Genomic DNA, 16,080 nt, shown 5'->3' with positions numbered 1-16,080 from the left:
ATGATGATGATTTAACAGTGCTAACCTGTAACGCATACGTAGCTGATATTCTCCGCATAATTGTTAAAATCGAAGAAAGTAAGGTCGACCACTAAAGTCAACAAAACGTAGACCATTCCCGCGTAGAAACAAATCTTTAGAAGATCTCTTTTTTTCTGAAACATAATACAAATAACAATAGTAATTCACAAGTTCACTTTTACGTGTAGTTAAGTGGTCTAGTCTCCCGGTTAAATACCGCGACCACACAGAAGACAGACGTGAAGTGGGCTCAATTCCACGTTTGTGTGATGAGTGTGGTGCCGGAGATCCAACTTTAGTCCCGTTTCCTCCCCCCTTTTTCTTATAAGAACATTAATGGGAAGGGAACTTGGATTTGATGGTGGTAGAGACATAGAAAAGGGAAACATCCTCTTTGTGTGCGTCTCCTCGATCGAGTAAGGGTAGGCAACGCATACACTATCGGGAATGACTATGGGCAGCGGTCGCTTCGCCATTTTGGCGGATTCGGGTGACCGCTTGCTAGTTTGCCACCCCATAATATAAAAAAGTGCAGTTAGGCCTCCCGTACGGACTTATTTTAGTCCACCTTCTGATTCTCATCTTTTGTTATAAGGGATGGAGAAGGAAATTGGATTTGACAGGGAAATGTTTACGCACAGAAAGAGAAAATTCTCTTTCCGTACGTCAATTAAAGGAAGCCAATTTATTTGCAAGGAAATCTATGGGCAGAAGTCGCTTCGCTATATCGACGAATGCAAGCGGTTATTTGATATTTTGTCACCTTATGGTATGAAAAAAATACCTTATGTACGCCAACCAACAGAATAATAGTTAACAGTACGTCAATTACATTCAGGGCTATTGTGATTGGCAGATGATAATGAGGCTCCAACGTCAGTGAAGTGACAGTGATCTCGCCAGTCGTTTTTGATTCCACCAACATAAATATGAGGATCGGAAACGATAGCAGCGTGAATACCTGAAAAGATTACCAGAGTTAGGAGACTGCAAAAATTGACAAATTTAACAAAAGAAACACAAATTTCGGAGCGCGCGCACACCTACTCCCAACTGTTTAGTTTGATTCCTATAAGCTTATGATATGTACGCACACTACTCGATTTTTAGTTGTAGCAACTAAACAGTTGAATTGCCTGCAAAACAATTGAAAATCGCTCAACAGATGTGAAATTGTTCAAAGATGTGCGCACTTGTACTACCTTTTTTAATACAAAGAAAACAATTGCAACATAAAGAAAATAAACAAAACATCATCGTTTAAACCCTAATAAATCTACAATTAACATAAACGAGTTTTATTATCTTTAAAAGTCTATTTCTATCATATTTGGAATTGTTTTGAGACATGAATACGCATTTTCTATTGTGTATACTCAAATTTGCAATTTCGCTAAAGATTGAAGTACTCATTAACACAGTCTTCTTAAAAATTATTTCATATATCTAGTATTAAAAAAAACAACAAATTTAAAGTTACTAATATTATAAATGCGAAAGTTTAGTCGGATGGATGTTAGAGTTTGCAACCTAAACAAAGGAACGGACCTCGCTGAATGGCATACATAGAGCATACTCTAAAATAACACATTGGCTACTAAGTTTTTTTCCGCATGGAAGTCGAAAGCTACTAGAAAATACTCACCAGATTGCTGTAACTGCATATCAGAAGGCCACGACGTAATGGAACACAGCAACAACATTTTTTAGCCATAGGAAAATGTGGACTCTCGAATTTTAAACATTTAGTTAGTTCCTCCATTATAAACTGACTCACAGAAACTTTGCATAAACATAAAATGAGCTGAACGATTAACAAGCGCTAAATATTATAATAATTAAAACATTTAAAAAGCTAATTAAGTATTGCAGTAAACAGACGTAAAGAGGCACAAATGCGTCCGATTTATCGACTCTAACCTCAAAATATGTAAACAATTTCTCTGAACATAATACTCCTAGTTATTTATCTTACTTGAGAGAGGTCAATAACAAGTGAACGAGGATATTTTAGTACAATAAACTTTTTAAATCCTTGTTGTACGTAAAACATTCTTGAAACTTTTTATATGTTTACTTGATAGAATCAATTTGGGCAACAATTTTATCAAAGCTCATATTTAAATTATTCCAGACAAGTGTTTGAAACCATTACTGGATTGGAGAGTAATGGAATGGTTCCAGAATAGGTTTACAATTATCCCTCTGTAATGCATTTAATTACAGAAGTAAAGAAATTTAATAAATTAAGCAATCTCTAAAAATATCCCTCTTGTAGGTCAATTTATTAAGAGAATGATTGAGAGAAAGATTGGGAAAAAAAACTATCAAATTCAAAAATTTCACGTTTTTGGGATCCAAACGAATTTGAAAGAAATAAAGAACTCAAGTATTCTCCTTATCTGGTTTAACAAACCACCGTACTCATAGACTTTAAGTGTAGATTTAGAACGTGGAAACAAGCATTAAAGGACTTTATTAGACAGTAACGTCTCCAATCGAGCTATATCAGCTGAAAAACACAATTTGTAACTAAAAATCACAACAAACAAACGACATTTAATTCACACACAAAAACACAAGTGTTAATAAAAATCTAATGCAAAAAGCGTGTGCTTTTGTTCTACGAGAAAACAGAGAAATTATTATTAAAAAAAACTCAACAATATTCTTACATTAACACCACTAGAGTAGTCAAATAGCCAATCCAGACTGTTAGGATTTAGCGGGATCCGAAATATCTTTCAAGAACATCCTTTCACACAATTGGATACTTCCTTTTGACCGCCTACTGTAAATTATAGTTTAAAACTCAAAACATGATACATTGCAAGTTAAAACTACAATACAAATAATATTGTGTTCTAAAGCAGCAATGTAAGTCGAACTAGGAAAAGAATTGTTAACGCCTACTTTTGCTTTTATTATTGTACATTAAACAGGGTTAATTGATGAACTACGTAATATAACTACGTATATATACTTCTCAAACATGATTACTAAAAATAGTTTGTTTAAAAATCATCGGAGAAAAGTATTTTTATGGACTTGATAGGCTACTTTCCAAAAGTAAATTTCACCATCTAAAATCATCGGTTTCAGAAAACAAAATTATTTCCTTTTTTTGGAAATACGCCTTGTAAAAATAAGTAGCAAATTTTTAATCAAGTACCGTTGCGTATCAAAATAGAATTACGGAACTATTCAACTAACTATAAATATTCTACGAATAGTACAAGTACAACAATCTGAAAAGTATGTTAAGAAAATAAATTTTAACATTTTATTATATTCCCTAATTAATGCACTAAGCTTTAAGAAGTTACTTAAAATAACATTCAATGTTCACTAACCTATAACATCCGTACGATTTATCACAGAATTAATTTTATCTTAGCCAAAGGTTAACAAAAACAAGTCAGAAATACGTATTTGTAATTACCATTGTGCTGATAACGTCAATCTTTCGCAAAAACTACAAATTTGATATGACTTCTTAATAAATTTTAACAAATTAACAAAACATAAACAGACAAATTGTACTCGATAAGATTCGCTTGAAATCATTTATCTTTGTTGTTTACTATTTTTGCAAAACGTTATTTGTACCCGAGGGGAAAACCTCTTTATTTTCCTAATGATAAATATATTACAATACTAGCTGTCGACCGCGACTCCGTTTGCGCGGAATAAAGTAACTCATGTACAATCGGAGAATCTGGTGGTGTTCCGCCACAAAAGCTAGTCGCTTGAACAATTTGTATGCATAGACGACACGGAACAATAAGCAATTTTAAAACAAAGTAAGCATCTTGGAGTAAACTAAACAATAACCATTTTAATTGTCGATTATACGAGACCAAAGCTGGAGTGAGTTTTTATATATGAAACACAACACGCGTCAAAGAGTAGATAAGTCCAGGCGTATATCATAAAATGTACATCCGTCCATACGTCATTTCCCAGCTTCCAGTTTTGATAATACTAATTGCGTTTAATAAAATATAACTACTTTGACCTCATAAAAGTCTGTTTTGCAGTTACTACTGTGAAAGCTAGATAAGGGAATTAAAAAAATATTTTATAAAGAATGAAGGCCGGAAATACGTAAACAACTGGCACACTTGGATGCCAGGTACTGGCACGTAACAACTACAGAATATTTAGAATGACAATACAGTAAGTAGCTAAGATTTAGCAGAACCTTTACTGTAAGGTTTATGTAGGAATACCTTCGGCGAATTTTTTACGCTGACGAATTCGCGGGCAATCGCTAGTTTTATAACCGGTTACACGGATGTTTTGGTTCTGAATGACAGTTCTCAGTTCACGTTGTGAATGAGCACACGTGTTTATGTTAAACGTTTTTGTATTAATAAGTTTTAATTAATTGGAACAATGTTTGTGGAAATGCCATTGGTGGCGCGATGCTGTTTTTGCGCACCTTTGAGATATGGACTTTTGATATGGGCTTATTTAAAGTTGGTGAGTTTTTAACATACTTAAATATCTTCTTCTTAGTTATATTGTAAATTCGAATGTTTACATGCATGGATGTTTGTTGCAGTTTGTAGCCTAAACGACTGAACGGATTTCGATGAAATTTGGCATAGATGTAGTGGATAGTCTGAAAGAATACATAGGCTGCTCGCTTTTGTTTATTTTTAATTCCACGCGGACGGAGTTGCGGGCAAAAGCTTGTACTCTATATTCGTTATGAGAAATTATTGATCTAAGAATTTTTTCTCTTTTAAGAATAAGGATTGAAAGGGTGTAAATTAATTCTTTTTCTAACAATCAAAAAAGCATTAAAACAGCTCATAATTCTTTCTGACAATGAAAGAAAGTACTGAAAATGTAATAGATTACTTATGAAAATACTAGCTTTCGCCCGCGATCCCGTCGCATGGAATTAAATAAAGTGAGTAGCCTATGTGTTCTTCCAGACTATTATCTACATCTGTGCCAAATATCATCGAGATCCGTTCAGCAGTTTAGGCTACAAACTCTAACAAATATCCATCTAAACTTTTGCATTTGTAATATTAGTATGATTAATAAAACCAAATAATATAATGAAAAATGTTGTTATATTGCAGGTAACAAGTGTTCTAGCTTTGGGCATTACAATAATGTGGGTGTTTCTTTGGCTTTTTTTCACACTGGGTGAAACATCCTTACTGTTGTTAATTCTGTCGACTCTAATTAGCCTAATAGCTGATGTGGTCTTCAACTTTATACTTATTATGGGATCTCATAAGGTAAGGCAGGACTTTTCAACGTAATTAGCTATAGTTAAAAAAATGCCTCTTAAAGTTAGTACTACTTCAGAAGACTCCCACTGATTTTGTACAAAATTGTTTGGTCCATTAAAGTTTGTTTTTTTATTTAAATTAATAATTCAGGAGTTTTAAGAAGTGAGCGTATCTCTTTCTCGTGTCGCGGATGTATGGGCGTTGATGGTCCTCGGTGTTGCCACTGTTCGATTCTTCCCCTTTTCCTTTAAAAAAATATCCTATATTCTTACGTTGAAACGAAAGTATCGTCTAGCGGTACAAAGTATGTTTGAAGAAATATATGGATACTCGCTCCGCCCGCGACTGCGTCCGCGTAGAATAAAAAAAAATGATTAGGCTACGTGTTCTTCCTGACTACGTCTATGTCAAATTACATCGAAATCCGTCCAGCCATTAAGGATACAAACTCTTATCTATCCATCCAACTAAACTTTCGCATTTATAATATTAGTGAGATTAGTAAGATGTGACGTGAACTTCACTGCGTTCTAATAAAGTTTTATGTCGTAACTATTATATTATTTGTTACAATTTGTTCCAGAAAAACAGATCATTATTGTGTTTGTATCACCGCTATGCTTACGCCCACGCCGCTATCTTCTTAATGCTGGGAGTTTTGTGGATCTCGTATGCTATCGTGGAGAATGGAAAACCTTTGAACAAACCTGACTCTGTGATATACATTCTATGTATGGTGACGTCAGTAATCGTTCCTTTAAGTAAGTTATCTATCAGAAGGGAATTTGATTACGACCGTCAATCTTCGATTTGCATTCTTGAAACGATATTAATCCGATTTTTACATAGTTTATATAGATATTTTATCTACAGTATCTATACTATTACTATATCTATACTATTATAATAAAGCGTAAACACACACTTCTTTGTTGCCTAAGATGTCAGCAGTCACAGCATATTTTTGAATAATTCTTTCTTTTAAAGTCCTACACTTGCGTCACCCTTTAGGCTATATGCATTAACGCTATTAAACTTAGGGGGTAAATATTTTGGATAAAAACCCTAATGTGGGAAAGAGACCATAAGTTGCTGCCAACATCAAGAAAGAAAGTTTGTTAATGTTTGTCATGTCATGTCATGTCACATTTGCTATTGATAATTTGACAAATATAAACAATATAATAAAATTTTCATAATTTCATGCGGATGAAGCCGCACGGGAACAGCTAGTTAAACATATTTAACTATGTTATTGAATTTTCTTTTTGTTTTCCAGTCTTACACATCTACCTCTTTATAGTGTTACGAAGTGAGATACACAAACTGGAAGCGAAGGATCAAATAAATTTCGTGAATCCAATCAACGAGTACATATCTGGGACGGAAGACCTTACCACGGACAATAAAACTAACGAAGACAACTAGAACTGTTGTAATAAAACTTTTTAGCTTATAATATATTTATAGTTAAGGAATGTGTATTTATTTCAACATCTTGTAGCAAATAAGCAAATTGGTAGAGTAAGAGCGAGCAAAAACCTCAAACAACACTATCGCACAACTGTTATGATTGTCGATTGTTTTGCAACCAATTCAACTGTTTAGTTGCATATCTAAACATCGAGTACGCACCTTTATGTAATCTCGAAGGAATCAAAGCGAGACTAAACAGTTGTTCGATATTAGAAACTAAACTAACTACAGGTGTACGCACGCTCTCGATGTCTTGGACATCCCTAATAAGTTAATGTCAGAGTACAATCTAAGTCTGCCTCATCATCAATCTGTACTTATCCTTATGGCATATCGACATAGCATGTACAGTCGGGAATAACTGCAGTATTCCACTTACACCGTAATTACTTTGTTATTTTTTTTATAATATAAGGTGGCAACGAGCAAGCGGCCACCTGTATCCACCAAAATGAAAAGCGACCGCTGCCCATAAACATCCGCAATTGCAGATGCGTTACCTACCCTTAATTGACGGAGGAGGAGACACACATAAAGAGAACGTTTCCCCTTCCTATGCATCTCTTCAAATCCATCAAATCCACTTTTCCTTCCCATCCTTACCTCTTAAGAAAAGGGGGGAAAAGGACTAAAATTAGGCCGGCACCACACTCATCAGACGAAACGCGGAATTGCTTCCACTTCACGCCTGTCTTCTGTGTGGTCGTGGTATTACACCGGGCGAGCCGGCCCATTCGTGCGAAGATGTTAAAGCGGGCTCTACCACTGTTATTTTACAAACAACCAATTAAGTTAGCAGTGAGTAGTGCAAACGATGGGATAATATTAAAAAGCAATTAGCTGTGTGCTAAGTATTTATGTTCTATTGTTCATTGGTTGATGTCGTCGACGCGACATTTCAAACGACTGTAACTTTAGAGTTCGAACACCGCCAAATTCCCTGATTGTACTGCTCTTCTATACATTTTTATTAGCCGTCATATATTAATGCACTCCCTTGTTATGGTTAAGCATAATCTAATATGTCTACATATCAACCTATACAGTACAAGAAAAAATAAAGACACAAATCGCATTAAATTCTTTATTTCTTAAAAAAAACTATTCAATTTACAAAGATATGTTCTAAAATCTATGTTAAGTAATATTTCCTTTTAAAAAAATAATTATTATATAAAAAGTTTACTTATTTACATCCGTTATAGACCCACTTTATTAGGACCCATTTTGGGCTGCGCCAACGCAGTATGTAGTTACATCTTATGTCATTTTTTTAAACATCCACCTTTTCCATTGTGCACGTTGGCTCGTCTTGAATGTTTTGGAAACAAAACTGTGTGTTGTTTTCTAGCTTTAAAATCTCGCTTCGTACTAACGACAATAAGTAGATATTGAACACTGAAATAAAATTAAATTATGAATACTTTTACCTACATTTGTCGAACAATCTACTGGAATTTACTGTAATTTTCCACTGTAGTAGAAGAGAATGCGGTAGAGTGGAGATAAGAAAAAGTAAGAAGAGTGGAACACAAGTAGGGAATCCTCTTTAGGTGCTCGCCTCTATAGATTAAAGCAAGGCAACGCATCGGCTAAGCTATCTATGGGCAAAGATCACTTCGCTATTTTGGCCAATTCAAGTGGTCTCCTGCTCGTTTGCTACCTTTTATTAAGAATGTTGATAGCCTTTGAATTCCTATGAAAGGCACTACATAATATATTAGAGAACCTTTAATTTTACACGTACGCTAATATTATAAAAAAGAAAGATTTGTATTTTTGTATGTCTTTGATTCACGCTAAAACTACTGGGCCAATTATAAAAACTCTTTCACCATTAGAAAGGTAATTTATCTGTGAGTAATATTTTTTTTAATTTCACGCGGACGAAGTCGCGGGCAACAGCTAGTAATAACTAAGTTGATTTGACAAAATACTTACATATTACTCCAGTTCCAAATATCGATGTCTCGTAAATATTTTGTATTATAAACGTGAATTTCATGTAAGTAAAATACTCGTAAATCGCAATGCCCAAAACTACCAGACACAGTAGGAAAATTATTCCAAGAATTATCATTCCATAGATGTAGTACACCCTTAGTAGTTTCGGGTTTTTCTGAAACAAAATTTCTGTTACAAATATATTGAGCCACTAATAAATTAAAAAAAAAAACCCGGACGTATCGTTGTTACCTTTTGCTCTACATGCGCTCGCAGATTTTTGACTAAACCATCGCATAACTTTTTAGTCTCGGTTTGATTCCTATGAGCTTATACCGAGATGCGCACAATAGTTTTTTAGTTGTACAACTAAACAGTTGAATTGACTGACAAACAATAGACAATCGCACAACAGTGCAGCAGTTTATTAAAAGCTATGCGCCCGCTCTTGAGGAGACTATTCCAATTGCAGAAAAACTGCCTTGTTCTTGCCACGAGACAAACAACGCCAATACGTATATAATAATATTTATGTTCTGCGTCGTCTCAATGTGTTTAAAACGTTCAAACAATTATATTTTTTTTAGATATTACACCGACAATATCCCCGACTGTACTGGAGGCCCAACTTTAGTCCCTTTTCATTCCCACCCTTTTTCTAATAAGAAAAGGATGGGAAGGGAACGTGGATTTGACGGTGCAGGATGCATAGGAAGGGAAATATCCTCTTTATGTGCGGCTCCTCCTCCGTCGATTTAGGGTAGGCAACGCATCCGCTATTGCGAAGTCAGTTTGGCGGATTTTTGTGGCCGCTTGCTAGTTTGCCACATTATGTTATAAAAAAACCTATCTAAGAAAACTTAAGGGTCTGGTTGTAAACGGACATAAGTAATTGTTACCTTATGAGCTCCGATGATAAACACTATGGTGATGATAAACTCAATAACGAGACTTGTACAATATAGAGACGGTATTATCAATTGAACTGGATAATAATTGCCCTCACTTGTCTTTAATATTCGAATACAGATTAATGTAGCTAAAAATAAACACCACGCCTGAAAAATAATAATAATGTTAATAACATTAATATTTTATATACGTATATCGTTTCGGTACACGGGCTAATAGCGAAGAGCTTCGACCAACACCTCAAGAAGCTCTCGCTAGACAGTTGGATTAAGGGCCCGATTCAAAAGGCGGTTATATCCGCAGCCGGTGGTGCTCTGTTTTTTATATAATATAAACATAATTTATTTATTACATTTTTATGCAAATCTTGTAAAATATATTATATAGAGAATAAAAAATAAAGATATATGTGGATATTAATATAAAAGTGAAAGTTTAGCTGGATGGATGTTAGAGTTTGTATCTTGAACAGCTCCACGGATCTGGATGAAATTTGGAATAAAAGTAAAAGATAGTCTGAAGAACATATAGTCTATTCACTTTTGTTTGTTTATCCCATGCCAACGTTTTTGCGGGCGAAAGTTAGTAAATTAATACAAACAAAAAAGGACCATTTAAAACACAAAGAGCGTGTGCACCTTTGACTAAACTGTCGCACAACTGTTTTTTTTTATAACATAAGGTGGCAAACGAGCAAGCAGCCACCTGAATCCGCCAAAATGGCAAAGCAACCGCTGCCCATAGACATTCGCAATTGCAAACGCGTTGCCTACCCTTATCCGACGGAGAAGGAGACGCACATAAAGAGGATATTTCCCCTTCCTATGCATCTCCTCCATCGTCAAATCCACTTTCCCTTCCCATCCCCTCCTTATAAGAAATGGGTGGTAAAGAGACTTAAATTAGGCCTCCGGCACCACACTCATCAGACGAAACACGGAATAGCTTCCATTTCACGCGTTTTCTGTGTGGTCGTGGTATTACACCGGGCGTGCCGGCCCATTCGTGCGAAGATGTTAAAGCGGGCACTACCACTGTTGTGCGATCGTCGATTGTTTCGCAGCCAAACTAAAAATTGTGTGCGCACCTCCATTAATCTCATAGGAATCAAAGTGATAAACAGTTGTTGAATAGTTCAGTCATAAGTGTGCGCTCTTTGTCTTGTAGTAAAATTTAATACTTACCATTTTAAAATACGCCCAAGCAAGTAATCCATATCTTAAAGGGATACAAAAACAACATCTTTTTATCTCTGGTAGTTCAAAATACATTTTATTGAACAGAACAATAAAAAAGCGTAACACAAAGAACCTTTTCACTGCAGCTTCACAGCTATACTGCGATTTAATAAAACTATATGTTTATATGTAATAATATATTTTGTATCGCTCTGACACAAGGTCAGTCGTCTAAATGATAACAGTAGGGTTATAATAATCAGTTTCCACTGCAGTAAATACAAATAATCTTGCTAATATATGTGAAAGTTTAGATGGATGGATGTTTGTAGTCTATCGATGAACGGATGTCTATGAAATTTGGCATAAATATAATTAAATCTGGAAGGACATATTGGCTACTTTATATTTTTTTCACTAAATAAGTCTATACATAAAAATATATCTACATACATATAATAATTGGAGTGTCTGTTTGTAATTCCAGATTTTGGGAACATGATTTATTTGCGTTGCTGATAACGAAAATCGCATTTAAGGAATTTTTGTCTGTTTGTCCGTTCGCAAGCCGCGTGTTTACTTGGAAATCTCCGAAATGGGTGGGCCGATTTTGACTGGACTTTCACTAGGCTACTTATATATTTTAATATTACGTGGACAAAGTCGCGGACAACAGCTAGTACAGAGAAATGTAAACTACAATAGTAACTTTTAAAATCGAATACACATTGAAATTGTGACATATTGACACCTAGTTGCCCATCCTAGATATGCTATATAAACAATGAGGAAAGATCTGAGCACTAGGATTTCGTCGAGATGGCGCTGCATTATAATATATGTGTTTATGGATTTTTTTCTTAAAATAAATTATACTAAATAACAGCATACATAATTTCATAGGTACGTTTACGTTCTAATTTATACATATCTGTGGTATGATTAACAATAATGCATAATGCACATTACAGCGACAGCGAACCGAATCCGAAGCGAGCGCTATTTTACCAATACAAGCGATTTTGATGAATTTTTGTTACCACATATCTCGAAGACGGCTTAACGGATCTCGAGAAAATTTGGCATAGGTATAGACCATAGACTGGAATAGCACAAAGGTTACCTAAAAAGTTTTTATTTAATTCTGCGCGGAGTCGCGTGCAAGTATTTGTCATGAACCTGGCAACTTGATTTAGTACGAACAATTTTGGCCATAAAGCTTACATCATGAAACAAAATATTACTTGAAGCGAAATCAAACTTTACTTATCGCTATTTTTTATGTATTTCGTGTTACATTTCGCTTCGCTTTCGGTTCGCTTTCGGGACAGTGTACGTAGCATAATATAGATGTACAATATAGAATATAGATGAGATGGAAATGTACAATATAGATTTAACTAGAAGCACTAAAATAAGTAGTAAGTCTATATTTTGGCCTTCCTTTTGGCTTATTTCAAATCTTATTTACATAAATATTAATTTACACTCTTTAATCGGTGGTTACAGTTTCATAAAACATCTAAGTTAGTTACCACATTTACTACACATTTTTTGACAAGTATGTTTAATATACACTAACCTAGAACAAAAAATATAAATACAAGTTCTTTAAAACGCGTTGAAATAATTTCATAGCAAAAATATTTAAATTGTTAATATTTAATTAAAGATTCTTCCTTTTTTCTACATTTGCAAAAACTCTTATTATTCTTTGGCTAATAAAGGTGGAAATTAAAAAGTCATATATTTAATTCTAATGATAGAAAACAACCGCTTGTTAGTATACAAAATTATTGTCAAGCACAAGAAGAAAAGGTAAAAACGACATTCCTAAAAAACATATAAAAGCAGTCATAGACGTCACTGATCCATTGTTCGATGTCACTAACGTGTGTCAACGCAACGTTCGAGCTACTCCTAAGTCAAAGAGATTTTAAAAAAATATAAGGGAGCATAGCTGACACTTGACTTGAGACATTTTTCACATGAGAGACACTTTAGTTTATAACAAAAGATGGAGCTTATTATGATTTTAAGTTTAAAGTATAACATGTCAATACAAGGACACGAAGTGGCGTATTAAACTTAAAAACTGATATTCATTCATCCATCCATATATCCATCCATCCATCCATTCGTTCATTCATTCGTTCATTTGTTTGTTCGTTCATTCGTTCATTCGTTCATCCGTTCATTCGTTCATTCGTTCATTCGTTCATTCGTTCATTCGTTCATTCGTTATTCGTTCATTCGTTCATTCGTTCATTCGTTCATTCGTTCATTCGTTCATTCGTTCATTCGTTCATTCGTTCATTCGTTCATTCGTTCATTCATTCCTTCATTCATTAAATGATTCATCCATTCAATGGTTCATTCATTCATTCATTCATTCATTTATTCATTCATTCATTCATTCCTTCAATCATTTATTCATTCAATCATTCATTCATTCATTCATTAAATCATTCATTCGTTCAATCATTCATTCATTCATTCATTCATAGTACCTTTCAAAGAAATTATAGTAAAACAAATGTTCACTTTGTCTAGTCTACGTATTTCTTAAATATCTTTGTCCAAAGTACACACAAGCTTCCTACACCTTCATTTTTAACTGTACAGTCGAACTGTACTAATATTGCGTGTAACTTTATTATCTATTAAGGTAATAATAACACAAATAACTAATAATCACATGCTAATAATATCCTATACTAGTAATAGTCATTATTAGCATGTGAAATTGTCTAGACATGAGATTGTGATTCCACTAACATTTCCTCCATTCATTCTTCCTTAAATTTCTTGTTCTTTCTTCGAAGGTAACAGAGAGTTCCGGGAGGCCGAAGTTTGCTTTATAAATTTACATTGGCATCCCATTCTTATCTTATTAATTTCTTTTTTAATTAAAAATAAAGCGCATGCGTGTACAGCTGAAAAAAAAATATATTATTAGTATTCCAGTTAGATTGTTTGATCGATGATAGATTTTTGTGCAACTGATCAGTTGAATTGGCTGCGAAATAATCGACAATCGGATAACAGTGTGCAATTGTTTAGTGAAATATGTGCCCGCTCTTAGGATATGACGGTTGATAAAGATGTTTGGAAGAGTACATACAATTCGGACACGCAGTAGAATCACTACAGAATTATCTATACTATTATAATAAAGCGTAAACACACACTTCTTTGTTGCCTAAGATGTCAGCAATTACAGCATATTTTTGAATAGTTCCTTATTTAATGAAAAGCCCTACATTTACCTAACGCTTTAGGCTATATATTTTCACGCCATTAAAGTTAGGGGGTAAATGTTTTGGATAAAAACCCTAATGTGGGAAAGAGACCATAGGTTGCTGCCAACATCAAGGAAACAAGATTGCCAAGGTTTGTAATGTCATGTCATTTTAACATTTGTAATTGATAATTTGACAAATGTAAACAATAAAATAAAATGTTCGCAATTGCACGCGGACGGAATCTCGGGCGAAAGCTAGTTTAATACAAAAAGTGCTGGATTCAGGACTTACTTAAGACACCGGCGATTATAATTGAAGCTACTAGAATTTCCTTCTTTGCTTGAGGTCTACGCCAGTCCATATCATGAACGTGTATCGAGTATAACAACCATGATATAAAAACCGTCGGTACAGATATTGCGTAAATAATTCCATACACGTAATAAATTTTGAACATGCATAAGCTTTTCTGCAACAAAAAAAAGGAATTTTAAAAAATCATGTCTTGTATATGGTAAATAGAAATTTAATCCAAGTGAAAATTTTTAGGCTAAAAGTGGAGAATTTTACTTATTATCTTACTAATATTTTAAATGCGAAAGTTTAGATGGAAGTTTGTTTGAGTTTATAGGCTAAACTGCTGAACAAATTTCGATGAAATTTGGTATAGATGTAGAGGATAGTCTGAAAGAACACATATGCTACTCATTTTTGTTTTTGATAATTCCACGCGGAAGGAGTAGCTGGCAAAACCTTTAATATAATTGCAAATTTTACGTTTATATTTGGATGAGTTGACTTGTGTGGACTATGTTCTGTATAGGCTACTAAGTTTTATTTTTAATTCCGGAACAATCGAGTGTTAAAGTTATTGAATTAAAGTGAAAATAATTTTGTACTTACTTTATAAGACGCCAACATTAATAATATATCAAAAATAACATCTGCCACCATAATAATGAATACTGCGAGGAAGAAGAACTGTTCTACATAATCTTTATATGAAAAAGCGAGAATCACTATAGCCATTAGACCATAGAATGGTAACACAAAGACAGTCGCCACCTGGAATTAAAAATCTTACTAATATAAATGCGAAAGTTTAGATGGATGGATGGATGGATGTCTGTTAGCGTTTGTAGCCTAAACGGCTGAATGGATCTCCATGAAATTTGGCAAAGGTTTAGAGCATAGTCTGGAAGAACGCATAGGCTACTTTTTATCCCGGGAATAGTTACGGTTCCCGTGGGATTCAATCATTTAGTTTTTTAATGTTCACTCGATCATTCTGCAACGGTTCAATATATGTTATTGAAATTTGGCACAGATATAAAACAGAGTCTGGAGTACACATGAGATAAGTTTCATCCCAGAGAAATGTCCAGTTCCCGAGAGATACGTAGCTTTTTGTAATTTATATAGTTCGTATGTTTTCTAATACCACGCGGACAAAGTCGCGGGCAACAGCTCGTGATACATAAAGCTCTTATCATGTCTCGTCACGTAACAACGAAAACATTACAACATTTTCTGTTTAACATATGTTTTCTTTAAAATAAAATCTCGTTAGACATGAGACATATTAAACTGTATCTTACATTTTAAAATTATAATGGCATAGATTTTGCTTACTGAATCTAAAATATTCCTGTCATAATAAAAAACAGTGAGAGGGAGCATTAACTAAGAATGAACCCTTAATTCAGTGGAGTTTTTTGTAGCAAAAAAACTTTCTTTAAACCAGTGCGGTAGATTTTTTTAATACGTTTTTAGACACATTACATACTATCTAATAAAGGGTTAATAATGACTAGAGATTCCAATTTAACATGAATTCCATTAACTTACCAATTTTAGCAACGCCCATAGCTCCAATAAAATAGACATTTTTGTTATAAAGTATTTAAAAATGCATCATAATTACGAAAACAATATAATCTGAAACCGAAACGTGCTGCCGTCTCTTGTTCAAAATGAAGACTGTTTAATTTCGTACTGAAGTCTGAACTAGCCATAGCCATCTCTCTCTTTATCGTTAAGAAAAACAGA

At 34.1% G+C, this 16,080-nt stretch overlaps 3 protein-coding genes and 1 long non-coding RNA gene across 7 annotated transcripts in view; 1 reads left to right on the top strand and 3 right to left on the bottom strand.

The window, feature by feature from the left end:
* Nucleotides 1-2,771, bottom strand: part of LOC106101509 — a 5,602-nt gene extending 2,831 nt beyond the window's left edge. Inside the window, exons 1-4 of one of the 4 annotated variants that reach the window (XM_013280758.1) lie at nucleotides 2,697-2,771; nucleotides 1,667-1,803; nucleotides 806-982; nucleotides 26-155 (exon numbers count right to left, since the gene is read on the bottom strand). In XM_013280758.1, the coding sequence (XP_013136212.1) occupies nucleotides 26-155; nucleotides 806-982; nucleotides 1,667-1,783 (424 nt within the window). In that variant the 5' untranslated portion in view covers nucleotides 1,784-1,803; nucleotides 2,697-2,771. Of the gene's footprint in view, nucleotides 1-25; nucleotides 156-805; nucleotides 983-1,666; nucleotides 1,844-2,445; nucleotides 2,578-2,696 lie in introns of those variants that run through there. The other 3 variants (XM_013280756.1, XM_013280757.1, XM_013280755.1) reach the window with 3 other exon arrangements.
* A 1,300-nt stretch (nucleotides 2,772-4,071) lies between these two features.
* Nucleotides 4,072-6,754, top strand: LOC106101499. Its single transcript, XM_013280743.1, has 4 exons — nucleotides 4,072-4,506; nucleotides 5,121-5,282; nucleotides 5,860-6,037; nucleotides 6,556-6,754. Exons 1-4 carry the CDS (start codon nucleotides 4,420-4,422, stop codon nucleotides 6,702-6,704), a joined length of 576 nt encoding a protein of 191 aa, XP_013136197.1. The 5' UTR covers nucleotides 4,072-4,419; the 3' UTR covers nucleotides 6,705-6,754.
* A 1,125-nt stretch (nucleotides 6,755-7,879) lies between these two features.
* On the bottom strand, nucleotides 7,880-11,137 carry LOC106101502. Its single transcript, XR_001225514.1, has 4 exons — nucleotides 10,793-11,137; nucleotides 9,596-9,754; nucleotides 8,694-8,871; nucleotides 7,880-8,150 (listed from the first exon to the last, which is right to left on the bottom strand). It is a non-coding gene; the product is annotated as an uncharacterized LOC106101502 (long non-coding RNA).
* Nucleotides 11,138-13,250: 2,113 nt separating this feature from the next.
* Nucleotides 13,251-16,021, bottom strand: LOC106101521. Its single transcript, XM_013280774.1, has 4 exons — nucleotides 15,880-16,021; nucleotides 14,935-15,096; nucleotides 14,323-14,500; nucleotides 13,251-13,722 (listed from the first exon to the last, which is right to left on the bottom strand). The coding sequence occupies exons 1-4, from the start codon at nucleotides 15,916-15,918 to the stop codon at nucleotides 13,586-13,588; spliced, it is 516 nt and encodes a 171-aa protein (XP_013136228.1). The 5' UTR covers nucleotides 15,919-16,021; the 3' UTR covers nucleotides 13,251-13,585.
* Nucleotides 16,022-16,080: the final 59 nt, after the last annotated feature.

The sequence above is a fragment of the Papilio polytes genome, unplaced genomic scaffold (genome assembly GCF_000836215.1).
Source record: "Papilio polytes unplaced genomic scaffold, Ppol_1.0 DF823980.1, whole genome shotgun sequence".
NCBI classification, from domain to species: domain Eukaryota; kingdom Metazoa; phylum Arthropoda; class Insecta; order Lepidoptera; family Papilionidae; genus Papilio; species Papilio polytes.
The sequence above is the reverse complement of the archived record's forward strand: the minus strand, read 5'-3'. Positions and strand labels throughout refer to the sequence as shown.